Raw genomic sequence first — 27,406 nt, 5'->3', positions numbered from 1 at the left:
TCATGCATACATGCCGTAAATCATGCAGCATAACCTTGAAACTTCACTCTCACCTCCGATAGGGTAATCCAGCTACTTCCGACAGGCATGTCATGCATAATGGCTTTTAAAATATATATTAGGGAGGGCAGGTAGCCGTGTGACACTGTAGCGCCATAACCCCACTGTATTTATTTATTTAAGTACGAGCCACGTGCTACGGTCCGTTACCCTTCCAGCAATTCTCACTTTAAACCCCTTCTTTTCCAGAGTGGCATGATTTCAGGTAGGATTTCCAAGTTATTTTTATTTTTACAACTTTGTCTTGGCGAATTTTGCAATAAACTCCATATGGATGGTTTTGCGGCAGTTTACTGTGCAACACAGAAATCACTGCACAGGGACATTTAAATTTTATGTCAGCTGTGAGACTGTCTTTATTTCACACAGCAAGGTGCTCATCCTTTTTTTTATCTAGCCAGTAGAGCAAGCGGGTGGCACTAAATGCAATGGGACCCATCATTATATGGTGCGCATGCCTTGTTAATGTTGTGCCATCCGGTCAGTGCACATTAGTCCCATTAGGCAAGCATCTTAAATATAGTCGTTTATATATAATTATATATTTTTCCACACCTGCCATTCACTAACTTTTTCTGAGTTAATTCAGGTTATAGACATTCCTGCTGTGACTAAGTTTCAAGTGTTGGAAATTTACAGGGATTAGTTTTCCCATGTGTCTACCTCACTCTATATACATTCACACCCCTATTCTAGTCAGTAGGAAACTGGGACCAACTGAAAACAGAGGCTGCGCTGGCAGTCTGTTCTTCCCATCCAAGGAGAAGTTTACAGACACCTTGGGACTTGTTTGGTTTGGTTCTTGTGATCTTCGATTCAAAACCTGGACTGCACGTCCCCACAAGTTTTTTGTGACCTGCCTTCTGAAATATCCGGCTTTGTGCGATGAATCAGATACAGAGACTTCGTCTACCAGTGTAGGCTTCTACTCTGCTCTTTCTATACTCTGCTCAGCCAGTTAGCCAAGCCTCATTAATACGGCTGGGTACTATTGCTCTCCTTGGAGCAAGAGTACCCTATGTTTTTCATCCAAATTTTAGGGGGCACAGGGCAATTTACATTGCATTTAGCGCATAGCCTTGTTCGGAGACTTATTAAAGTGAATGCAAAAAAAACAAAAAGCACAGAGGACACAGTCAATAGTATCGCAGCCTGTAACAGGACGCAAACAGCACATCTTGGTTGGAATTCAAAATGGAGGCATGCAAACGTGTGTGAACCAGCAGGGACGCTTTTGATGTCACATGGGCAAAGTATGGTGCCCCTGCACAGGAAGCCAGAGCTCTTTCTCTTCCAGGGGAATAGAGATCACCTGATCTGAACAACAGAATACTGCATGTTATGAAGATAGTGTCGTAGTCCTTTAGGTAGTGACTCCATAGTGGAGGGGTGGGGAACTCTGTCCTCAGAGGGCTGGTGTGTAAGCAGGAGTTTGTTGGCTCAGTGAGTTAATCAGCTGCATATGCCGACGCCTGATCACTCATAGATTGGACTACTGCAAAACGGCTTGAATTGGGACGCACACACAGTTTTCAGCTGTCACTCATGCGCTCACCAAAACACGGAGCCAAAATGTCCGATTATGTGTGCGACTGAGCGAGATAAATAATTAAGGGCAGGAGTTGGCACGAAATCCGGAAACAGATGCGGCCCGCGGTCCCCATCCTGCTATAGCGCGCAAGACAACCGCGGCAATTCATTCCCACGAACAGGAACGCACAAAAACAGGCAGATGACAAAGCAACAGCTAGCCAGCTCCATCGCTCCGTGCATGCTAATATGTACCAGAAACACAGTGTGCTCAGCCATTTCACACAGAACTGGATGGAAAACAGAACGCATATCATAGGAGCACATGGCGCTTCCGGCCATCTCGAGAGCCCGCGTAATGAGCACGCGGACGTCTTGCGCTGCCGCCAGTGCCAAACGTTCCTCCGTTTGATTGATAAGAACCAGCTAATCAGCGCTGTCAGGATTACCTGTGAGACATCTAGAAGGATCAAACGCTCTGACCACTGATTAGAATAAAGTAGCCCGGCTCTCATTACAAGTGGGAGAGAAAATAATCTCTTTGAAATGTCAGCAACATGCTCAAAATAGTATGTGGCAACATGGAAAAAAAAAAAAAAAAAAAAAAAAAGAAGTGATTTGTGTTATATCACTGGTCGCTGGCAGTGAGAAGCACGCACGTCCTGACTGACTTGATTTGCTCCGTTTGAGAAGGGTTGGCTAAAGGCACATCTACAGCACGCACAGCATGTAGGCCATACAAAGTTGCACACGCTATGTCACAACAGAAATGCTCATCAAATGACAGCCTACAAGAGGCAGAAACTCTGGGGGTTTTCAAATCCAGGCTTGATACATTGTGAGACACTAGTCTGTAGGTAATCGGAGCACTAGATACTATTTAGTTTAGGAAAATGACGAGCATCTTTGGGCTGAACGGCCTGTTCTCACCATTATGTTAAGTAAAGGGGGGGGGGGGGAAGCTAGTTTCGGAGATGGAAATATACAAAGCTGAATCAAAACTTCAAATTGTTACGTCCACCCTGTTAAACTTTTCAAAAAATGGATTCTGTCTGCAAATTAAAATGCACCAACGTTATGACGTTTTTCCGTTAGCCATTAATGCACTCGCTCGCTTGCAAGATGTCGTCGCAGGGCGTGGTGATTCTCCGGGCGAAGCCGCAAGCCTCCCGCGGTCCTGCGTCTACGCGTCGTTTATGCGCTGCGGCTGCTGCGCGGCGCACACTTGGCCGGAGAGGCGCCGCCACATTAACCGCGAGCGCAGATAACGAGGAGCGCGGCTTGGCCACCGTAACACAACCGGAGAATAGTGGCCACCCTGAGCCCCCAAACAAATAACGCTTCAAATTCTGCAGGCAATCTTTATTATGGTAATTCTCTAATGCAGATTAGCGGTAATTGCTAACAATGTGTACACGGAATAATCTCTCCAGGCTGACAATAACAGAAGCAGCGATAAGAGTTTTTTCACGGTCCATTACGGAGGTTAATCCCGGATTTATTTAAATAATTTATTTCCAAAGACACTGTCAGTCAGCCTCTTTGTTCCGTCTCTTACTTCCTCTTTCACTATGCAGTTCATTTGTGACCGCCCATTTAACTGCCCGTATTGCAAAATCCTTCTGACATAAAGAGAGTTCACACGCCTCTGACCCGGAACAAGGGTGACGACAGGGAGGCCACGCCTTTTTGTACAGCGGGATGACAGCGGCCGAAATTTGAGGGAATTGTAGAGGGGAACATTCAAAGCGGTTCATTAAACCCTTGACACTCGAGAGAACGCGGTGTCATCATTCCTCGATGGTTTCAAATACCGGGCTTATTCTGCTAATCAAGGACATAGGGCCTCGTTCAAAACTCAGTTTTACACTCGCAATAACTTTGGGCCGTTAACAAAGACATTTTCTATTCACAGACGCAATAAACGTAAAAACAAATTTGTGCACACACACACACGCACACATTCAGAAGTCACAGAGATCAAACCAATTCCACAGCCCTTAAAGACTAAATGAGGTCGAAAATGTTTGAACAGGTCAGGATAACGGGTCGACATCTTCCTTCACTCGCAATTTAGAAATTCAAAACTGGAGCTCTGTGAAAAATAACGTACACCTTTTTTCAATTATACGGTCTTTCATATTAGGACAAAACGAAGCCCCAGAGGACAGTGCCGGAGACAACCTTAACATGCACCCGACGTTCCTGCCGGTGAAAATGATGAACACATTTGGAAATCACAAAGACCTCAGTTAATAAATAAGCAAATAAATCAGTCGTTTTTCTACCCAACAAAATTTATGAAATGCTGATGGTAATTGACTCGGCGCAGTTCCGAGAGCGCGGAAAAAAAAAAAAAAAAACACTGAAATGGAATTATAATTTTTATTCTTTATCAAGAAGAAATGTGAATGCATGTCATTATGCGGGAGAAATGCAATTATAGATTGAAAGAAATGGCCTCCCACCGTTTTTCCTTCACAGGGTTAGAATTAATAAGTGCGTAGCTTACCTGAAAAACCTCGCTAAAAGCTTCAACTGTGTGACGCACCTGACTCCGTTTTGCACATTCATAACTGAGGATTTGGGGCTTTCTTCAACACCTCTTTGCCGAAAACCAAAACAGAAAAAGCCCATGACGAATTCTCAGCAGGAGCCCCGATTAGATTGAGCTCGGTAATCAATTCACAGGCTTGCCTCCGGTTTTTTGGTTCATGGTCTTTAACACAAGGACAGCCCTCCAATGATTGTGGCCTTCCCTTCAAAATCTCGTGATACCGCTATTATTTCTTTGTATTCAGGCGGCCTTATTTCGGGGGACTAATATATGTGCGTATAACAAATTTACGCTCGCTGAGGTGCTCAAGGGATCTTGAATACTCCAGTTACAAGCCTAGGGGTTGTGTCCTCCAAGAATTTTACGAGAAAGAAGCCATTAGAATCATTTCATTTAATAGATGTTTTTAATTTTAATACCATTATAAAGATGGTTTATCATCAAACAAAACAAAAAACAAAGCAAAAAAATACCCCTTTGAGTTGAGAACACAAGACTGCTCGGTATAACAGTATAATAATCCGATGAGCTACTAACCAATGACTGGTTAAGTAACTTAATGTTATTGTCAGTAGCCATACCACCCTGTACTCTTCGCATGTCAGTCTGACAACGCTACAAAGGAGTGATCGGACTTGGTTTGTACACGGACGGGAGATGACCAGGGAGAACCATTGTTGCCAGAAGAATTCATCATGGATTTGAACTCGAGACCAAAACTACTCCATAATCCAAACTTTTTTGTATAAAATCTAATGTTCATCTGCGCTACAGAAGAGCTCTTAAGAGTTACCTTCTTTGTACGAATGAATTCAAAGAAATACTCAAGATATCATACATTTATTATTCTTCTGGCATACATTAAGGACGTCATACATATTAAATTGTATGAGTTTAAGTTACAGTGAACGTGAGGAGAGCTTGGGTTCTCCTGGGGCTGGCTCCCCAAACCAAGGGCAACGAACACAAAACGATCCACTTGGAGGGGTGCATGGGGTGGAGGTGGGGGGGGGGGGGGGTGTTCTTGGCTCCACATTCACAGCATCTTCCTCTTCTCAAATTCCTGAAAAAAAAGCAGAGGAGAGGTCTACTGTAGGTGCTCCGCCATCGTGAAACGTGCTCTCGTCAAAGTCGATTTAACGCCGGCCATTTTGTGCCGTAAACTGCAAAGTAGAACGATGGGACTGCCTCAAGGTACTGCGCTTTAACTAACAGTAAAGGGCTCAAACAGACAGTAGAAAATTTACCTTTGATCAGAAGCAGAATTGCATACATGGATCTTGAACTAGACAGATAATAGTTGGGTTCCTTCATTTAACCCGTCTCCTGGAGATCTATCATCCTGTAGGTTTCCATTTCAACCCTAATTAGGCACACCTGATTCTACTACTTAGCAGCTCAATGAAACCTCTAGCTGTTGAATGAGGTGCTTTGTAAGGGTTGGAGTGAAAACCTGCAGGATGGTAGATCTCCAGGAACAGGATTGGGCAGCTTTGATTTAAACCCTGCCAGCACATTACATGTGCAGTCTGAAGACAAGTATATATATATATATATATATACACACACACACACACACCCATACCCATACCCATACCCACACCCACAGTAAAATCTATGGAAAATAGGTTTCTATCAGTAATGTTTCTGACGATCAGAAACATCACTGATAGGCAAAACTGTTTATTTTTTTTATTTTTAACCAATTATCATGAAGGATGCTGCAAGTACAATGAATCTACTGAAAGAAAGAAAGGGGGGGGGAGAACAAAAAAAACTTTCCTGGATTAAATTTATTTTGGAGAATGCTGCTTTATGCAAACGTCATTTATCTGGTCTTGGACAGCACTTGCACGTAATCGTTCAATGCAGACGGAACCTTTGTCTGCTCTTATACCGCCATCTGGTGGAGGAAAGTGGAACGACTACTGTAACCAATTCAAATTTAATGCACATCTGCATGGCAGAACAGAACCTTTTCATGCTGCTTTTATTTCCCCAGCAGTACAGCACTCAGCGCTACACAGAGCAGCCCTCATAAAAGCAGGGCGCGTGTTAAAAGCAGATAAATGCGCGGCGCATCCGCTGCTTGATCCTGCCTCTCTCACGCGAGCCTGAAGACGAGCCGACCGTACGGCCGCCTGTGGGGCCCGCCTGCGCTCTGAAAGGGGCGGAGCCTTCCCTGAATACCGCAGCGGTCAAACCTGCTCCGCGCTGTCCATCGCGGTGAGCGGTACGGACCGACAAATCAACAAAACAAATAATAATTAGATAAAAAAGGAAGACGGGCCTTTTTAACGAAACGCCGGCTGGCAGTCGGCGATTCGCTGCTGCCGCGCGGAAGCTCTGTGAAGCCCCCGCTCTCCCGCTGCCAAAGTCGAACCCGGCTCGGGCTCCGGCACCGCGGAGGGAGCGTTTAATCACCAAAGGCTTGTGGGCGGGGAGACGAGACAGGAAAACAAGAGGGGGATGAAGAAAGAAAGAAAAAAAAGGAAGTGAATCAAAAGAGGCGCTTAAAAGACCTGTCTGAAAGAGACGGGGGGGGTGGGGGGGGGGGGGGGGTAAACGAAGCGCTCGGCGCGGAGAACGAGGAAGAGTCCCCGAGTGAGGTTGAGCGACGCGGCCAGGAGCGGCGCGATCGAGAGACGGTCGCGTTCGGGACACCCACACCCTGGAACTGCTCCGGACCGTCTGCCAGCGGCGGGAAAGGCCAGGGATGAAGAGAGATGCCAGGTACAAGGCTCCAGAAGATTAACCTCGGCTTGCTTTTTATCATTTCCGTAATAATGAAGCCGTAAAAAAAAAAAATAATTTAATCCAGGGCAATGCTGGAGAGTAAAATGTCCGCTGGAGTACGTAATGGCGGGACTGTGAGCGGGAATAACGCGCGCTCTCTGTTTTTACGCCGCTTGTTCACGCCGCTCCCTGCGACCAATGAGAATAAAGAGCGGCTGTTTACGGCTTAGCCACGCTGCCCCATTGGTGGTTTTACCATCCGGTTCTTTACGGCAGCTCAATGAAAGAACCCAGGCAGGGCGTGGACCCGGGCAGACGGCCGCGGTGCGGAGAGGAGGCTTCCCGCTGCCCGCATTCCCATCCTGCACTGCACTTCGCCTTCGGGTCAGCCTGGCCTTCCACACCCGCGAACACCCAGCCGTTTCCTGCTTCACGGACCATTCCGGAAAAAACGGAAAGTACTCCCACTCCTCCAGTTAAAATTGATTGGTCTCTCTTTTTTTCTCTCTTAATGCTTCTTGTTTTAAGCCCAGTTCATGCCAAGGATTCGTGAGGCGTCGAGCTGCCACCAGCGACTCTTCGTAGCGTTCTAAAACTCGCCACCTGCGATTAGACAAGTTGCCCGTGACGGCAAGTGCCGGCATCAGACGTTCTGAGACGGGCAGCTCAGACTGCTGCAGCTCCTCTCTGCTTCATTCTAAAAGGGTTTTGGCACGCCACAAATCTTTGTTCCTAGCTTGGGTTTGCAGTCTACACCTGTCAGCATGTAAAATATGTGGTAAAACCAGCGTATGAGCATTTCAGCTTTGGAAAAAGCCTCGGCCATCGGCAGCGGGATCTCAGAAGTGTCCAAAGCCTTGTTTTTGTGACATCATTATTCTCTCATTTCAATAAGCCAATCGTTGCAAGCTATGCCCACTGCATTCTGAAAGGCTGTGCTCTAAACTAACATCGATATGGATTTAGTATTGCCAAGCCACAGACTCAGGAGGGATAAAGGAATTCCATGGATATGCAGTTTTCAGGTTCTTAAAGCACACCAGAACCCACTGAGATTATGGATAAGTGATTGCTCATAATAAAGCAAAAAGCGGCTTGCATGATTGACAATCCACCAAGCCAAGAAATTTTTTGTGCGCACAGAATGTGAAATTAAGAAAACCCCCCCACCCCACCCCCTACACAGATTGTTAAATGCATTTGCCTGCAAACCATTCCATAGACAGGTATGTAAGGGACTATTGAAAACAACTCCAGTTGGTAAACCCCCCATCCTTACCTTGAAAATGGTACTGCCCAACTGGGCAGGGGACATGCTGACTACCACCCCGGCCGCCTGCAGGGCGGAGATCTTCTCTTTGGCTCCGCCCTTCCCTCCCGCGATGATGGCGCCGGCGTGGCCCATCCTCCTGCCCGGGGGCGCGGTGAGGCCGGCGATGAACGACACCACCGGCTTGGCCTTGGTACCCTGGAGACCACACACACAGACGCACTGTGATTGGGCTGTACACCCTGGAGACCACACAGACGCACTGTGATTGGGCTGTACACCCTGGAGACCACACATACACACTGTGATTGGCCTGTACACTCTGGAGACCACACATACACACTGTGATTGGGCTGCACACCCTGGAGACCACACAGACACACTGTGATTGGGCTGCACACCCTGGATATCACACAGACGCACTGTGATTGGGCTGTACACCCTGGAGACCACACAGACGCACTGTGATTGGGCTGTACACCCTGAAGACCACACAAGAAGCACTGTGATTGGGCTGTACACCCTGGAGATCACACAGACGCACTGTGATTGAGCTGTACACCCTGAAGACCACACAAGAAGCACTGTGATTGGGCTGCACACCCTGGAGACCACACAGACGCACTGTGATTGGGCTGTACACCCTGGAGACCACACACACAGACGCACTGTGATTGGGCTGTACACCCTAGAGAGCACACAGACGCACTGTGATTGGGCTGTACACCCTAGAGAGCACATAGACGCACTGTGATTGGGCTGCACACCCTGGAGATCACACACACATACACACTGTGATTGGGCTGTACACCCTGGAGACCACACAGACGCACTGTAATTTGGGCCGTACACACCGGGTTTTAAAAGGTGTGGAATCAACACGACCAGTAAAGCTAAAGTGCTTTGAGATGCACCATTATAACAACTCAAACTGCTGTATCAGCCCTTTTGTTCTCAAGGGGTGATTAAAGCCAGAAAGGTTCTGTCTGAAGATTACATTAATACAGTGGGTGTGGGGGGGGGGGGGGGGGGGGTGAGTGGGAGCATGGTCTTAGGGTGTAATGCGAGCACTTCATTACCCACAGGGTAATTAGTCACGTTTGCAGCCATTAGCCGACCGGCCGCACTGACGACGGTGATGGATGGGCAAATTTAAGATCAGTTCTGTGAGGAAAACAATATTTCATGTCGCAAGATTACGCCATTATTTGGGGATGAGGTGGGGCCAGGCCCAAACTTCACAACCTCTCGCAATGACAAGTTAATAGCTGCCTGTCTGGTCTTTTTCCCCACATTGCTTTACCATACTTTTTTCTCAAAATGTCCTCCCCTCCTCTTCGGACTTAAATTCTCTGCAACAAAGTACTGTGATACATAATACATGCTCGTGTATTGAATGCATCTTCAATTAAAGCTAGCCTAATTTGTAACACGCATCTATAAACCGTGGGGAATGGGTAAATTAGACAGACAGGGAGAAGTTTTCTTTTTTTCTTTCAATAGCTCCAGACACTGATAAGGAGAGACATCACCGACTGCTTGCTAATACCTGTGAAGGAGAACTGAGGCAGCGCTCACAGTACCTCCTTCAATACAGCATGTGTGGCCGGTGAGCTTAGTTCTGAGTACCCGTTACATTACATTACATTACAGGCATTTAGCAGACTTATCCAGAGCGACTCACTCAACTTTTTACGAAGAGTTTACATTGCATTCATGTATACAGCTGGTTACACACTGAAGCAGTATAGGTCAGGTACCTTGCTCAAGGATACGACCACAGTGTCCAACCTGGCAATTGAACCTGCGACCTTCAGGTTAAAAGACCAGCTCCTTAAGCATTGTACTACACTGTCGCCCTGTACCCAATCAAAAAAAAAAAAAAAAAAAACTAAGAAAAAACCTCAGCTACTTTACCCTCTGATAAATGCATGGCCCCTTTGTGCGAATCTACCTAAACAGGTTGCTGCATAATTAAGGAATACATTCTCGCCGCCTCGGAAGCGCTCTTCGCATAAAGCCGGCCAAATTAGCGCCGCGCTGATAATTACCGAAGGAGATTTATTAGATTAATTACAGAACACGAGCAGCGTCTCCCGCTCCTTGCCCCAGTAGGGTCCAGTAAAAGCGCGGACCTGTAAAAGGGAAGACTGCTTGAGGCTGCTCCTTAATCCGGCAAGGTCAAAGCGGCCGGAGGACGGACGCTGGGCTGCCCTTGGAGCTGGAGTCCTTTCTAACACGCTGGCCTAGTCTGACCCACCTCAGAACTACTAATGTGGACGGATTCATTTCCCCCCTGAAAATAAACAAGGCCTCAGAAGGCAATGGACTTACTCTACGCCAAACTGTGGGATTTAAAGATGGCAACTGTAGCCCAATTACCTTTAAACATGCAGGAGACACAATAACCCAACTGCTTTTGAGGATGTAAGAGACACTGTAACCCAACTGCTTTTGAGAATTTGGGAGACACTATAACCCAACTGCCTCCGAAGATGTAAGAGACACTATAAGCCAGCTACCTTTGAAGATGGAGACACTGTGACCCAACCGCCTTTAAAAATGTAGAAGACGCTGTAATCCAGGGGTGTCAAACTGCACTCCTGGTGGGCCGCAGTCTGTTGGTTTTCGATATGTTTCATCACCAGTGACTAATGCAAGTCATTTATTGGCTAAAGAGCCCACACACTATGCTCTCAAGGCCGTAACTGGCTGTTGACTGAATGGAAACCACAAATACCAGAGGACACTGCGGCCTGCCGGAGTGGAGTTTGACATCCCCCACTCTAAGAGAGTCGGGGGGCCGGGAGGAACAAACCTGCCCGCTGCGGACAGTTTTATGGAGAAAGCCAAAAGATACAGAGAAGTGAGACAGCGACAGGGGGAGGGGGGGTGGGGGTGGCGTGCAGGTGAAAGGATGTTCTGGCCACACGCTCCATGTGAAGAGCATTCGAAGGCTCGGCGGGAAGCCCGGTCTTCCCCCTCACAAAAACCGCCAATATGACCGACACGGCTCTCCGAGAGTTCGACGGACGTTCTGACCCGCGAGCATCGACCGGACCCACCGCCTCGCTATATATAGCGTGTTTTTCACCGAGGAAGAATGCTTTTCATGTCTGCACCCGCCTGTAACAAGCTGTGTGAAAAATATGAATTCCCTTTGATGCTCTCTCATATTGATCTGGAAGCCATTCACAAGTAGTGCCTTAAGAGAAGAAGGGTGGGGGGGGAGCATGGTACATCTCGATTTGAGCCTCCTTATTGTCTTGTGCTGTCCATGGTCGATTTTTGCTAGTGTTCGAGACAACAGGAGGGGTTACTCTGCAGGACATCCTGAACTTAAGCATAATCTCTCAAAGGGTCAAATTGCAGTCCAGCAGGTATTCTTTTAAAATTTCAGGTATATTCCAGTTGAAGTGGGCATGTTGGGATGTGAGCTCGTCTCCTGAGAACCGTTTGGATTATCGGATTTGACCGTTTATCAGGGCTGACGTTCCACTATACTGCGATATTATGGATCTGAGCTTTTACCACAAAACAACATAAAACTATTCCTATGTACAGAGTACAGTGTAGCTTCAGATTTAACACACTGATACGTACCTCCTTGCACACCATGTTGTCCTGACAATTGTGAATAATAAAAAATGGCAAGTAGTGGTACTAACATCATAGTAAACGCACATAAATGATGCTAAGCTCCCTGGCCACGCGCAGAATGAGTGTATGCAGAGGTGCGTATGCGAGTGTGTACGCATATGTATGTGTAGAGTGCAAGAAGTTAGTGTCTATGCGTGTCTGTATTTGTGCCTGCGTGTGTCCGTGTATGCGTGCACAAGTGTGTGTGTGTGTGCGCCCACCTACGTGTGCCTGTGTGCGTGTGTGTATGTGTGTGTGTGCGCACCTGCATGTGTGTGTGTGTGTGTGTGTGTGCGCCCACCTACGTGTGCGTGTGTGCGTGTGTGTGTGTGTGTGTGTGTGTGTGTGCACCTGCATGTGTGTGTGTGTGTGCACCTGCATGTGTGTGTGTGTGTGTGTGTGCGCACCTGTGTGTGTATGTGTGTGCGCTCTTACAGAGTTGTGCTCTTTCAGGTACTCTGCGGCGTTCTCCTCCGCGTCCCCGCCGATCTCGCCGATCAGGATGATTCCCTCAGTCTTGGGGTCCTGCAGGAACACCTCCAGGCAGTCTATGAAGTTCGTCCCGTTGAACGGATCCCCGCCGATCCCTGACAGAGAAACAGCGATCGTGGGTGGGGGGGGCACCATGGAAATGCACCCCATAATATTCCCCTTTCAGGAAAACACAATGCGCTTATCTGTCCAGAGCGTACTCTGGAGTGGCATCTCAGCTAAATAAGTCACAAGCGCATTCAAAAGGACTTCATTTAGTCCAACTTTAGTCCAGCATCTTATCAGGCAGTCTTCAAAAAAAAAAAAAACATAAAAATTCCCTTTAATCCCTTTAATATTTGTGAGGGTCATTACTTCCCTCCTTAGATATTTGCTTGCAATTGGGCTCACTAAATCCTTAATCAGCTCTTGCCAAATACTAGGCTCATGCTCATATCCCATAATGCATTCTGATTGTTTTCTTGCCTGAGTGAAAGGAGGATTAAACGGACTTACCCACACAGAGAGACTGTCCCAGGCCCACTTGTGTAGTTTGGTGCACGGCTTCGTAAGTCAGCGTACCGGACCGGGACACGATGCCTGCGGAAACACGACCGCGCCGTTAACCGTCCGGTCGAAGCGGTCGCGGTCACCAATAGGAGCACCGCCCGTCTCAGAGTTAGGATGACTAACTTAGGCGGGCGAGGTGATCTCGTGAACCTCAACCCAGCGCGAAGATCGTTAGCCCTTTAACAAGCCGTCAAGCGGAGTGTACGCACAACGACCACGGCGCAATAACAACGCAAGTGCACGGCTTTAACGTGCACTTAAGACAAAGTGACCACAAAAGTCGACCGGGTCAGCGTGTCACCCGATTTTAACAGAGAACGTTTAACAGAGATGTTGTACGTTCCGACTCCACTGAATGCACGCGCATACGCTGGGGGTTGCTGGGAACGGTCCGGAAACGGCTCGCGTCGTCAGACGGACGTGGTGCCCGTGCGGCGAGACCAACCCAGTGGCCGTCGGCTGGACCACGCCGCAGTCGCCAGCCCGTGACATCTTACAGCGTTCCCTCTGTTGCCAGAGATCAATTCCTCACGCGCGCAACCCTCAAAAGCACAACTGCAGCCTTTACCGGAGAACTTGAAGGGCGTCCAATGGACAAAGTTGCAGTAATGAGACGAAAGAACATGTAAAGGCCAGGAGAAACATACATGTGATGGAAAATGAAGACCTTCGAGGGCACAAACACACTACAGTTTGAGTTCCTCGTAGAGCTTGTTCTAAAACAACCTCTGGACAGAAAATAAATCGCAGTTTCTAAGGTCCAATGCGAAAATAACTAAATAAATTAGTCAGCAAACAAATACATAAATAAACAAATAAATAAGTTCCATAAACTATGATTAGAGACCTGCCGTCCTGCGATTAGACCAATTATCTCCAGCTTCTCTCCCTTTCTTTCTCTCTTTCCCTGGTTCGACCAGAAATGCAGCGAATTAGTTCTGTACTTTTCCATTGTGAACTTTCCCCATGCAGAGATCTAAGCCGTGTTTTCAGACAGACGAGCCTCCTTTGTTAACTCCGCCGGCAAGTTTGCAATTTAAAACGGGGGGAAAAAAGAAAGAAAGGAAAGACACAAAAACAAAATAAGCGGCATTGTGCAAACATCTTACCGATTCTGCCTTTTTTGTGGATGTGGCCCGGCATGATTCCGATCTTGCATTCTCCGGGCTGCCAAAATATAATGAGAGTGTGATTAGACCACTTCAATCAAAAAAAAAAAAAAGAGAAGAAAAACCGTAATTGCAAAATTGCATACTGAACACGCGGAGAGAAAAGAAGAGAAAGAGGAAAGGAGCAGGAGATGACGCACACGGTGGCAACAGGCAACAGTTGTTAAGAATTCATCCAAACAAACACATTTAAGTCTTGCATGAGGCTTTAATCAAAGCAAAACCCCCGAAGGAGGGATGGAGGAGGCTGACAGTGCGTTGGAAGGTTGCGGGAACGTTGAGGGAGCGTTGCGGGAGCGCTTACGTTGATGACGCCGGGGCAGTTGGGCCCGATGAGGCGGGTGGTGCCCTGGCGGAGCAGGCGGTGCTTCACCTTCACCATGTCTTGCTGCGGGATGCCCTCGGTGATGCACACCACCAGCGGCATCTCCGCGTCGATGGCCTCCAAGATGGCCGCCGCCGCGAAGGGCGGGGGCACGTAGATCACCGAGGCCTCGGCCCCCGTGCCGTCCTTCGCCTGCGGGGAGGGGGGGGAGGGAGGAGGCCGTGAGGAGAGCCTATACAGTGCCACACAGAGGATTCAGACGCAACATGCAAGTCCAAAACCTCAGCACAAAAACTGAGAAATCACAGAAGGGAAAAAAATATCCCACACACACACAGTGAGAGAGAGAGAGAGAGAGAGAGAGAGAGTGAGAGTGAGAGACAGAGAGAGAGAGAGAGAGAGAGAGAAACGCCACACCGTACCTCCTTCACGGAGTTGAAGACGGGCATGCCGAGGTGGGTCTTGCCTCCCTTGCCGGGGGAAACTCCTCCGACGAGCCGGGAGCCATAGTCCAGAGCCTGCTGACTGTGGAAGGTCCCCTGGAGCAGACGGGAGGAGGAGGAGGACGATGATGGATCAGGCAGGGAGGGACACAGCTCCCAGGGCCCTGCGCTGTATTTAAAGCTGTGACCTTGGGATATTATTAAAGACAGCAGCCGCGCTGATGAGGAGAGCTGCCATTGGCCATTAATCATCCGCACGCCGCCTAGCGCGGCGCAGCGATGCGAGGGACGCGCCCGCGCGCCTGGGTCGATCGCTCAGACGGGCGCTCGCTCGCTCGCGAACGCGCACGGAAACGCAGGCTCACGCGCGCACTGGCACGACACGCAGCCTTACAAATCATTTTACCCACATACACACACATACGCGCGCGCGCACACACACGCAGGCATGCATGCACTCATGGACGCTTACACACAGACTTACGCACACACACACGCTACTGTGATAAACACTATTGTCAACGTTCAAAGTTCCAAACGCACCGATGTGTTTATTTTTCCACAAACACACCGTGGCAAAGGCTGAATGGTTGTTTGCTGCCATTACGTCGATAAAGCACAAGAGCAGCCACGCGCACTAAAAGCCCGCTATCAGCCTGCTATCGGTTTGCGGTACACCGTAAACACGGGTATGTGGCCGGGGGTGAAGTCCACCGTCCGCGAACACGGCGCCCTCCCGTGAGTATTCAAAAACACCCTCCAGAGAACGCATTACCGCCACTGTTCCCACATGCGCTCCTGCGCTGGAGACGGCGGGAATGCGCCGCTTAAACTCGCATGTACTGGGCCAATCTTTCAAACTGACGTGGTTCAGCTGCCTTTCCTGGGGCCCAGATTCCATTCAGAAATCATACGTTCGACTGCTAGCGCCAATGGCGGCTAGGAGCTCTGCAGCGCCACACACAGACGAGCGTAGAGTCAGCTGGGGCGGGAGGGGTGTTTTTGCGGGTCGTCTGCGTCTTATTGCCCACTAGCAACCTCTTCTGGCCATTCGGCCATCCACGACCTCCCTTCCCGAGCCACGAATGAAGCCTACTCCTCTGACTCGGAGCTGTACAAATGGGTAGACCAACCAATATGAGGCCTACTGTCCTATGCAGAAAAAAAGCCTGCAGCAGTTTAGGAGAAAGGGGAGCAGCACCTGAAGACTCGCGCTGTAGACTGGAACGACGGGCAACATCGTCCTGTTTCCATCGCCCACGTTTGCACAAAAACAGCCCTGGACCAAGGCCTCCAGCTCAATAGCAGGCAGAGGATTCGTTTTCAACCTGGCCAGGCACGCCTCTGAATGGTCATCACTAAAGGTCATGCTGAAATGAGCATGAGCGGCATGGAGGCGTGAATCCTGGGTCAAAACCAACGGCACCGGTGGCAGGGCTGTAATTGCCTGTGGGGGAGGGGGGCTTGTTGCAGCGCACTACGGCTAACGTTTTTAACCTCTGCGACCGCCGCCTCGCCCCCCTTCACATTTAATGCCTGACGCTTAGCTTAGCTTAGCGCATCGTCTGCTCCGCTGAAGGCCTCGTCCATTTGGGCTCAATGTGGCGTGATGACTTTGGAGCCCACGTTCACTTAGCCCTAATAACTAGGACCGCTCATTACAACTTTACATAATAGCCCATTATTACAGAGATCAGGGCTTTGAGAAAGGGCCAGGGAGCAAAACTTGCCAAATGCATAAAACCAATGGCTGAGAACGGTAATCTTGCTGGACGCTGCAGAACTGAAAAACATTTGGCCGACTTGTTCACCCGAACAGCTGTAATGCGTTATTAGCTAACGTCTGTAATACTGTCCAGCTCATTCCACGGGGCCTCCGTGGTTTTTGGCTTTTGCTTTTCTTGCTGACCGGTCCCGGTTAAGCCCTCCAGTTGCACTACTTGTACCAACATCTGTACAGTCCAGTCAGGAGTGTAGACGCCAAGCTACACTATCATGTTTTACCTCCTGTGCTAAAAACCAAGGGGATAGCCACAGAGGGAAGAAAGTGTCTCATCTGTAGCAAGGAGGCAGAAGTAGACAAGTAGTAATAAGGAATCTTTTTTCACTGAACAAGTCCCTGCATTGGAAGGTTGACAGAGAGCAGGCTGCCATACAGTGGGAACAAAAAAGCAGTCATTGTGATGCGGTACAGCAACTTCAGGTGCCTTGTTCTAGCGCAACAGTGAAAATGAGGCATCTAAACCTGCTTAAGGCCAGTACATTTATATAATGGTACTAAAGTTAGCAATAAGCATTTACCTTGTAGAATAGTTTTGTTCATAAAATCCAAGTACAGTACCCAGTCATGCTTAAAGTATATTATGATATACCACAGACAGTTATTTCCAAAACATCTACTGAAGGCCAAGTGTTCTCAGAATTGGTAAAACTTTCTGAAAAAGGTAATGTATCCTAACATGCTACTTCCAAGTGCATATCTATCTATCAGAGGACAGAAGAAATGCAGGAGCTAACTGTCGGGTTACTATAGGGAATCTGTGACAACAAACTACTTTGTGACCCAGGATGCACTCTTCCAATCTTCCAGTTAATGACAGAGTATACCATAGACAAAACAAAAAGATGTGTTTTGCTACCCTATATCTCAGTAAAATTGAACACTAAAAACACAAAGGAACAAAGTCACCCTTAAAGGTGATGTCCAGCCTACAGCTTCACAAAATCACCATGTGTTTGTACCACAGCTAGCGACTAGCACTGATCATAAGGAAAGGGAAAAGGTGCTTGCAAACAGCAAGTACAGCACCCATGAACAAAAAAAACAAAAGCGGAGCGCCATGAGGATGCTGTCTCACAGAGGCGACTTGGCCTGACAGCAGTTGTGGACAGAGACAATACAAACCTGCTTTCCGGTGAAGCCCTGGCAAATGACCTTAGTGTCCTTGTTGATGTAGAGGTTCTTTCTTGAGGCGGTATAGCAATGTCGGACACTGCTCTGCTGTACTGAAGAGAGCGAGAGAGCGAGAGACAGAGAGTGAATCCTGGGCGCTGACTGCCACTCAAACCCATCAGATTTAGTCGCAGGTGTTAAAAATGTTGAGTGATTTCTCTACGGGGAGAAGTAACCAGTGTTTCTTTCTTTTTTTTTTTCTCAACCAACCTATCATCAAAATATTCCCTATCCAACACAGCAAGCAATACACATTTAGAACACAGTCAGGTAAATGGAGGACACCTGGAACAACTGGAAGAAGAACAAAAAGCCCTTTCACTTTTCCAGGATTTCTAAGCAGATGGAAAACTGACTGTCAGCCCATTGGCCACCCGGAAATAAATCAACTGTCAGCCCACTGGCTCCAGTGCATTTACATACAGGAACAGGCATGTTTTCTGTAGACATGACTGAACCTACACTACATAATCAATGAAGCCAGACAAATAAAATGCTTGAAATAAGTTTTTTTTTTTCTTTTTTTTAATTTACCGAGTTGTTTCTAGGAGAAAACTTTCTTTAGCCCCTTTCTAGACCCCTTTCAGTCTTGTGCAGTCGCCGAAGATGTCCCCAAGCAGATTCCATACCCCGATTAAAGCTGTCTCAAAGTTACGGATTATCTGATCCTGGGATTAGTTCACAGCAAAACGCCAATTTTTAGAAGTTGGAAATGATGATTCCATGTGTAATCTATGCAAAGCAATCTATTTTAACATCCAATCACTGCACATTTGCACACCAGAGGTGACTGAGTAGGATAAATCTGAAAACATAAATAACTCAACCACATTGCTTCCTGAATTAAATGCAGTTATTTTATAGATTCTTAGATTACTGATATTTTTTTGACAAGATCTAGGCCTAAATCTGGTCAATGTGACAAAACCTTTAGCCAGTATGTATCTGTAAATCTGTACTGAAGCAGGGTAGGAGGTGTTTGATGATTTGCTCATAGGTACTGTTCATGCACCAGACCTGCAGACTTTCAGTAAGCATGCTGCCCAAATCAGTGGTACCAGTAAATGGTGTACGTTGAGAGAAAAGGAAGTAAGAACAGAAGGGTCTGTCGCAACTGCAATCAGCACAAGGTGAATGTGCAAGGGAACTTCCAAAATGAAGAAAGTGGGGTGACAAAGATGTGCAATATCCATAAACAATTATATAGTAGCCATGTTTAACATACTGCAAAAGTATTGGAACGATGACACATTTTTTGTTCTGGCTCTGACCTGTTTGTTCTGGCTCTAACCTGTCAATAAATCAATACTGTGTCATGACTAGTATGTCACAATGTTGGGGGAAGGAAGTCATTGAGAATGGATGGCTAGCAAGCAAGTTACAATGCACTGCACAGGCATTACATCTTGAACTTAAATGTATTTATATAGACAGCTAGCAAACTATTTTGTATTGGCATATCACTTCACACGTTGTTTAAATCTCCCCAGAGGCTGGGTAACTAACAGGATACTAATTAACTATGCAACTAGCTTTGTTTATGTTGGGTAACGTTAGCGAGTCTATGGTGCGGGTTCAACAAATGTTCAGAATGAATTATCGTCCACGTCAGTTGGCTAAAACTGGCCATTTACAACAGCCAGCATCAGTTAGGTTCTCAGTGAAACAATTCAAAAACGTATTGAAATGTACCTGCAGGTACAAAGGCCATGTACGTTTAAAACTGAAAAAGGCATATTTGTAAAAGCAACTAATTAAAACAATAAAAATTAAAAATTAAAGAGACATGGCAGGTCAAAGTTCAGTGTGGCCTGGAATAGCCTCGCGTGCAAGTAAAGTTATATTCCAAAGTCAGTTACACTAGGGGGGCTGAGCTTGCTAGCAGTAGCAATACCAGTGGTGTTAAAGAAAACAACCGAAGTATGTACAAATCAACAGCTTTATAACGAGTCGGCACGACCAGGCTCAGAAAAAAATGCAGAATTGACTGTACTCTGACGCATAAATAAACAAAAAGTTACCATACTCACAGAACAGCCGAGTAAACAGCCTACTGTGCGACATCTTCGGTCATTCACCAATGACACGGGAGAGGGAAGGGCCTAAACGTAAAATGGATTAGGTGTCTAAAAATATGCCCAATTAATATGGTAAGGAAAAGAAAATAAAAACGAACGTATACAATCAAAAAATAAAAATAAAAAAACAATCTGGCGACTTTCTTTTCAAAAACAATTGACTATCAATATACAATATTATAGGAAGAGAAAGGAAAAGTAGACTAAATAAATGAAAGAGAGGGTTCTAACCGCAAAGGATTCTGGATGGTGAAGTTTATGTAGGACGACTCAAGATATTTGATATTTCATGCATTTCCATTCTGGAAATAGGCTATCCCACCCTAACAGTGGGTCTACAACACATGCACTCACACACACACACACACACAACACACATACTCATTAATTTGTACAAACACGTTTTGAAGAACATTTTACTAACAGACACAGCTGTAAGAGTTTCTACGGGCGTCTGAGTTTTCCACTAGAGGGAGGCATATGACTCCTAAATGCAGCTTTTTTGGCAACATGTTGCCAACTGTAAATTTTGTGCTCTTGCATTCAGTCGTTCTTTTGTATAATTCAATGTATATATGTTCATGTAATTACTTAACTATGTAGTCATGATCTACAAATAACAACAAAATACGTGTAAGCTACGTAATTGGGTTACTTGTCATCGATATTAATTCACTGAACATTCATTGTATAATAATAATAATAATAATAATAATAATAATAATAATAATAATAGTATGTTGTTGTTGTTGTTGTTGTTAATTTTGTTGCTGCCGAGGACGATGACGATAGATTAGTCGTCACTTCATAAAGATTGAACTCAAAGAGGCTATGAGAAGAAGTGAAATTTATTTATAGCATGAAACAAGCTGATCCTGTAATGTAGAAATACAGCATATTGACACTGGTCAATTGATTTGACAGTTAAGCTACGACAACAGACAATAAATAAGGAAATGATCACGATAAAAAAATAAGGATATTATCCGAAACTCATGAAACATTTTACCAATTTAGGCCCTTGGACAATTCATGACATTCAAAGACAAATAGGTAATGTAGATCCCGTGTTTAGCCTACTTCTCGCCAACCATCGGATTACACTTTATCCGCTGACTTTTATATAAATATACCATCTGTTACATATTTTAAATGAGCTAGGATTTATCATAGCCTATAACACAGGCAACGAATTAAGCGATGACAGTATGATACAATGAACTACAACATACTGCCGGTATGTCACTAATCGACACTGGCCAATCAGAGAGCACCAACTCTCCGGACATTCATTGGCTAAACACTGTAGCATCACCGTACGTAGATGGAGCTATTCACGTACACACATACGTTAAATTCCTGTTCTCATAGTAGTTGACCTGTGCTAAGTTACACTTTTGACAACGCAAATGCGTAGATGGGCCCCAGGAAATATGTAACTTCGGTGAATTAAAAACCTGCCCACAGACATATTCAAGATGGTGTTAGAAAGCATTGCGAAGATTATTAAAATCCAGCTCCCAGCCTACCTCAAAAAGCTACCTTTACCAGAAACTATCGGAGGATTTGCGAGGTTAACAGGTACGTAAATAATGATTTGGAATATCAAGTCATTAGGTAGGCTATCTCAAATGCAATGAGAACTAGCAGAGTAAATGAGTTGGTGTTCTTAGTGAAGTGCCATTGTTTTTGCTGTATCGATACTGCTCATGATACAGAACAGCTAACCGGTTCGTCGCTTATAAGGACAACCACCCGCTCCATAAAAGAAACAATATAGTCTACAATTTGAATGTATAGTTCAGATATGACGTTAGTAGACTACATTTGAAGGAACTTTCCCGTATTTCCATTCAGCGTGCACTACGATGTGGAAGTGTAGGCTGTATCACAAAGTGAATTTTAAGAGCTGACATGACAAAACGATTCAAAGGCCTTTATGAAGTTCAAGATAAACTATTTCGCATTGGAGGGTGATTCGAGAAAGAACGGGTCATTGCAGGCTTAACTAACTGACAAAACCGGTCGCTATAAACTGATCTTGTCCGAGCTCTGTCTTACCCGGTTTTTGCAAGACAGTGAAACAATGTTCACCCCTAAAATAAGAACATCTAAAATTAGACGGCTACTCTTCTCCTGTCTTGCATCACAAACTGGAATTCTTGTGGACGAACACTTAGTTAATCCACATGAATATGTTCTGACTAGAACAGAAAGACCATTGCATACATCCCTGTGTTAAAGAAACTTGCCACAAACTACCGATACAGGTAAAAGTGTTTAACACGTCATGCCTTATCCTTCATATAACATGTAGGCCTGGATTAAAACATTTAATATACGCAAACAAACATCATAAAATCCCAGAAACATTGCAAAGCTAATATGAGGCTTAGCATAATAAAGTACACATGGAGATGATACAGTAGTTAACTATGCACTCCGTCATCACAGCCTTTAAAATACTGTAAGATGGGCCCGAGTGTGTCATAAGGCGTCCTACACCATGTCACATGGTTGAGAATCTCTTGATGTTCCTTGAATCTTAAAAAAAAAACAAATGCATTTTTCATCTCTGTACCTGAAGACAGGGACAGATCATATATAGCAAACTTAGCTACGTTTTATGCTTATGGTTGCATGGTTTGCACCCCTGTATTAGCATGTGGGAAGTCATGCTCTATAGGAGCAATGGAGCTATATTTATAAATTATACATGTTGCTGTGTAAATGGGCCTGTGCATGTATAGAACAGCATGTGAAATTATATTAATATGAAGGTATATTGAACTCTGAGAGCATCTGACTGAACACTGCAGGGGTCTCTACATGGCCCATGTTTATATGCCAGTTTAATGGGATGCTGTGCACAGATATGCATTGTCTGTTGTTCGATGAGCATTGTTTTATTTCTTTAGCTCACTGTGGTATCCTTGCAGTCGCTGCAATGTGAAGCATTAACTAAGCACTGGTGCAGGTGCCCAAAACCTGACTGTCTGTTGTAGCATTTTGTTTTCCTCTAAACTAATAGAATGAGTGGACATCACATGCATCTGAAATCCTATGGAGTGAGACAGAGGGTCAATTCTGTGAGAAGGGCTCAATCTAGGCTCATTTTGCCTTGTGGAAAACAAAAATAAATAAATAATCATCCATAGGAAAAAGTAATGGTTTCTCCGACCCGTCACGGTCATCTGCATAAAAAAGCATGTGGTACACCATAGGCAGGCTGAGTTACTGCTAATCTGACTGCTAATCTGCAGGATGAGCATGGAGCTGCTGGAAAATGTATGCATGGATCCAATACTCAGAGTACATCTACGCTGCTGCCCTTTGCCTTACGTTTCTTAAACATGAGATGGATCAGACATAGACAGGGTTGTTTTTCAGATTACAGTACAGTACAGTACTGTTTTTAAATTGGTGCATTGTCATGCCATTCATATCTGGAAAAAAATCTTATATTTCAAAATCGCTGTGGCCTGCAGAAGCAAAAACCAGATTAGGCTCTATATATTTATATACATGGCCTATACTGAGCTGAAAAGTGTTGTGCAACTGTGACTCAGCAATTCCAGTTTTTTCTTCTTCTTCTTCCCCTCAAGGGGACTTCATGCCTCAGAATTTAGGCTACATGTCAGGCCTAACGTGTGTCACTCAGTCACTGTCTAATTGACACATGCATTCAAAAATAGAATTATACACGCTGTGGGCAGAGTGAGGTCAATGCGCATTGTTGTTGGTGTGGATATAAAATGGCACCTTTAACACTGCTCTGTAAGGAAAGCAGTATCTCACTGCTGTTTTCTGCAGTTCCCATACTCGTATGAAGTGCCACTCAATTGCGCTTGCCTCAGTGCTTTTACACCCTGACCTTATACAGTTACTGGCTGCAGCTGTTTCGCATGTAAAGGATGTGTAGGGTAGCCTAGTTCTAGGGGTTTTATTTTAGTTCAGTTAGGCTTCTTTGTCATGGTCTCATTTGATTACCAAACATTTGGCTCTTGATAACAGGAACATGATGTTGCATTTACCCCCCCCCCTTCTTTTTTGAGATGTGTAATGCGGAAAAGCTTGCACAAAAAAATACAAATTATAGGAGAAAGGACATGGATGTGGAAAAAGTTACTAGATAGTTTCTGGGTCAGTCATGGACATTAAAACGTGCAACACTGGGAATCAATGAAATCATTGAAATTTTCATAAAATACAGTGTAGCCTATTTTCTTTGACCGATTGTGTGTGTTTTGGGGCATGTTCTAAGAACAGCATTGTGCACCTACCATATTCAGGTTGAAACTTAACTTGCAGAAATACTGTGTTTTTTAATTTAGCATTTTCATGAGAAAACAGATTATTTTTCTTGGTGTTCAATCTGTGAAACGTTGTGTCCTCTGGGTGCAGAATGGTCTAAAAATGGGTTGGCAGGACTATGGTTAGACAGTTTGAAATATTTTTCATAAAAACTGTGCATTATTAGTCCGCAGTGTTACTAATACCAAACCTGCAAACGGTTTGAGACTGTTTCCTCATTTTACAACTAGGCCCATGTTCAAGTGGATGAAGAACATTGTGGCGTCACTGAGGAAACTAAATAGGGCTTGTGGTGGTAGTCAGAATTTTACAGTGCTGGTAGTTCTGTAGTTCCCTACCACACGAAGAGCCTTGTGAGACTTGGGAATTTAAATGCATGTGGTCCTTTTCAGTGTTTCTCATCAGAAACTCACCAGAAAGAAACTGTTTCAGAAACACATTTTGAAAGTTTTAATTTGTGCACAGAGCGAAAATCAGTAATTGAAAAGTGTTTTTGAAACCCTCGTGGTTCTTTTCACTGAGTGTAGTGTTTCGCATCCAAAAAGTGCTTATTAATACTTGGATCCCAAATGAAACAAATCAAATTAATTAAGAATTGAGCACATTTTTTTCTTTTTTTTAAATCCCTTTCAAGGCTTGGAGCGGAACGGAGACTTGCAAATTGGCCGAGAGTAAATCCATGTGCGCAGTGGGGATACTGATAATGGCTGGAGACAAAAGCTCCTTTCACACAAGCATCTTTACCCGTAAACGTTCCGGAAATGTTCTGCTAGCGCGTCATGCGTGGACAGGAGCAGGAATAGATTTTCCAAAGTGACAAACCGGGAAGCCCCCGGGGGTGAAGGGCTGATCGCATGACATCTGTCCGCTTAAAGTTTCAGAGTGGCTCCGGCTTCTTCCCCTGCTGGGTATCCTGGCCCTCCTGGGCTACCTCACCATCCGGCCCTTCCTCCCCAAGAAGAAGAAGCAGAAGGACAGCCTCATCAACCTGAAGATCCAGAAGGAGAACCCCAAGGTCGTCAACGAGATCGACATCGAGGACCTGAAAAGCGCCAGCGCCTGCTACTGCCGGTGCTGGCGATCTAAAACGGTGAGAGCACAGCCGGAGCGGCGGCGTGGCGCGTTGTGGTTTGGCGTGGTGTGGCGTGGCGAGCGGCGGTTATGGCGGGGGAAGTCCCAGACCCTCAGCATTGCGCACTTGCTTTATCTTTCACTTAAACAGTGGGCTTCACCTCAGCTGCTCTGGGGTGAAAATGAGCTGTAAATTAGCCGAGGCAAATCCACCAGTCACACAGCTGTGCAAGTCACGCGCGGTATGCTTTTCTTTTTTTATGAATGAGAAGGCCACAGTGCCTCAGAACACTGCGCAATGGCACAAACAAATTAAGAGTAGTGAGCTGGCCTTCCCTGCCTTTCCATGTTTCCATAGTTTCCATCTTGAATTATAAGTACACACATGCTTTACACATGTACTATAGGACACCTGTTGTGGCGTTGGGCAATGAAGACTCACTGCTACTGAAGCTCCGAAGCAGAACTTGTTTTATCGGCTGCTAATATGTTTTTTCTCTTTCCTGTTTCAGTTTCCTGTGTGCGATAAATCGCACATTAAGCACAACATGCTGACGGGAGACAACGTGGGCCCGTTAATACTGAAGAAGAAAATTCTATAATCCCTCACTTCTGTCGGGCAGTCCGTAGGTCTTTTAAAAATTATCTTTATTTAGAGGTGGGCCTCTTTTTTACCGTTTTGTATCATTTAGCTGTTTCTGACTTTCCCTGTGTTTCACTTTTTTTTTTCTTTTCTTTTTGGTGAGGAGTGGGGGTGGTTATGTTGTAGAAAGGTAGCACACGTTGCCTCTATTCCATGGTAGCCTCTCCTAAATACAACCGATTATCATACCCTGGGCGCAAAACCTGAACGACTGTAAAGGATGACTTCCGTGCCACAATGCCGTTAATCTTTTGTGAATCAGTGGTGACCATGTGTACAGCAAATATCAAATCAGATGCATTGTGGGGTTTTTTTTTTTTTGGCTTCATTTCAACTTGACTATGACTTGAATCATGACTACGACAGGTTAATTTTATTTAGCCATTAACAGTTTTTTTAGCTTTTGCGTCTTAATATCTGCGCGCCAACTCGCCTTGCTCATTTTCTGTAGCTAAAACAAGTTCTAGCTAGCCGATTCAAAACTGTGGCTCAACGCTGAGCGACTCGGCAAGCTTAAAAAGGCTTACCCCATTTCTTGTTGTAGTCTTCTAAAGGGACTTCTCCTGTACAGAACACGCATTTGAGACAATTAAGGGACTGTAAACCTCCCAAAATAGTTTTGAACAGCTTGGACCATTTTTAGGGAACCAACTTTATAAAACATTTTTTTTATTTTTTTATTCCAGAGATTCAAGCTCAGTGAGTTAGTACCAGCATTTAACATCAATACCAGCCATCTCCCCAAAGACATTTGCATCTGACGAATCGCTTTTCATAGCTTTTATGTCAATAAATAATGTGAAGATGTCACACCCAAAGCTTACCATTTTCATTGGCACCATACTGAATCTTGTTTTTATACAACTGCCTATAATTTAGTGGCAGCATATTCTAATATGATTTTGTGTCATTTTTTCCCTTTGCAGATCAATCAACACATATTTCCGCTGGGTAGATGGTATTGTTTCTGTTCTGTTCAAAATGTTATTTGGAAATAGATCCTTTTGGTTGTAATGTCTGGTATGTATGCTGTAATAAAGCTTCCAATGGTTTTTGTAACAAACACTCATTTGGATTTATTGGTGGCTTCAGTTAAAAGCGTTGCTATTTTTTTAACGATATAGAGAAAACGTTTATGTCTACAAGTGGTTAGTTACAGCAGTTAAATTGTTCGAAACGTTTACGAAATATAGACTACTACCACTACCTTTTGACACCCGTTACAATGCTGACTATATGAAAGGACTGCATTTACACATATTTTGCATTTCAAAACCACCAAAGTATCCGGAACATTCCAGACACACTGACAGTGGCGGAGTGTCACTGGCCGCATGTTGATTAATCTTTCCCGTGTGCTCTGTACAAACATGAACGCCAGTGACTCCACTAATGGGATTCTGAGGTCACATGACTATTGCTTACGGTCCCTCTTCAGTTCAAAATTGATTCTCTGATTCACCTGCTAACAAAACAGTTAAGACATACTCCACATTCAGATTTGGGTTGCGGGCTGCTGGGTGACTCTTTCTGTTAAGGCATTCTTCTTGTGACTGGGCCTCACGGTGCGTAATTGA

At 45.3% G+C, this 27,406-nt stretch overlaps 2 protein-coding genes across 4 annotated transcripts; one reads left to right on the top strand and one right to left on the bottom strand.

The window, feature by feature from the left end:
• Window positions 1–4,534: 4,534 nt before the first annotated feature.
• Window positions 4,535–19,903, bottom strand: suclg1 (succinate-CoA ligase GDP/ADP-forming subunit alph). Its single transcript, XM_035419888.1, has 9 exons — window positions 19,754–19,903; window positions 17,676–17,776; window positions 14,750–14,866; window positions 14,307–14,519; window positions 13,943–14,000; window positions 12,780–12,863; window positions 12,228–12,379; window positions 8,163–8,351; window positions 4,535–5,210 (listed from the first exon to the last, which is right to left on the bottom strand). Exons 1-9 carry the CDS (start codon window positions 19,785–19,787, stop codon window positions 5,184–5,186), a joined length of 975 nt encoding a protein of 324 aa, XP_035275779.1. The 5' UTR covers window positions 19,788–19,903; the 3' UTR covers window positions 4,535–5,183.
• Window positions 19,904–21,204: 1,301 nt separating this feature from the next.
• Window positions 21,205–26,894, top strand: cisd2 (CDGSH iron sulfur domain 2). Of its 3 annotated transcripts, none has more exons than XR_004765298.1 (4): window positions 21,205–21,382; window positions 24,991–25,205; window positions 25,699–25,844; window positions 26,756–26,894. XR_004765298.1 is itself a non-coding variant. In XM_035418181.1 (4 exons), the coding sequence occupies exons 1-3, from the start codon at window positions 21,280–21,282 to the stop codon at window positions 25,786–25,788; spliced, it is 408 nt and encodes a 135-aa protein (XP_035274072.1). In that variant the 5' UTR covers window positions 21,205–21,279; the 3' UTR covers window positions 25,789–25,812; window positions 26,756–26,894. The 3 variants fall into 3 exon arrangements, 2 of the variants coding, with proteins under 2 accessions (XP_035274072.1, XP_035274071.1); XM_035418181.1 differs by having other exon boundaries at window positions 25,699–25,812; XM_035418180.1 differs by having other exon boundaries at window positions 21,206–21,382; window positions 25,699–26,894.
• Window positions 26,895–27,406: the final 512 nt, after the last annotated feature.

The sequence above is a fragment of the Anguilla anguilla genome, chromosome 5 (genome assembly GCF_013347855.1).
Source record: "Anguilla anguilla isolate fAngAng1 chromosome 5, fAngAng1.pri, whole genome shotgun sequence".
Lineage (NCBI taxonomy): Eukaryota > Metazoa > Chordata > Actinopteri > Anguilliformes > Anguillidae > Anguilla > Anguilla anguilla.
Note: the sequence above shows the minus strand (reverse complement) of the source record. Positions and strands in the feature narration are given on the sequence as shown.

Coding starts and splice junctions, on each gene's coding strand:
- cisd2 (XM_035418181.1), top strand. CDS start 21,280: ATGGTGTTAGAAAGCATTGCGAAGATTATTAAAATCCAGCTCCCAGCC. Junction 21,383..24,990: donor AGGATTTGCGAGGTTAACAG/GTACGTAAATAA, acceptor GTCCGCTTAAAG/TTTCAGAGTGGCTCCGGCTT. Junction 25,206..25,698: donor GGTGCTGGCGATCTAAAACG/GTGAGAGCACAG, acceptor TTCCTGTTTCAG/TTTCCTGTGTGCGATAAATC.
- suclg1 (XM_035419888.1), bottom strand. CDS start 19,787: ATGTCGCACAGTAGGCTGTTTACTCGGCTGTTCT. Junction 17,777..19,753: donor GCTGTTTACTCGGCTGTTCT/GTGAGTATGGTA, acceptor CGCTCTCTTCAG/TACAGCAGAGCAGTGTCCGA. Junction 12,380..12,779: donor GGGACAGTCTCTCTGTGTGG/GTAAGTCCGTTT, acceptor TTTCTCTGTCAG/GGATCGGCGGGGATCCGTTC.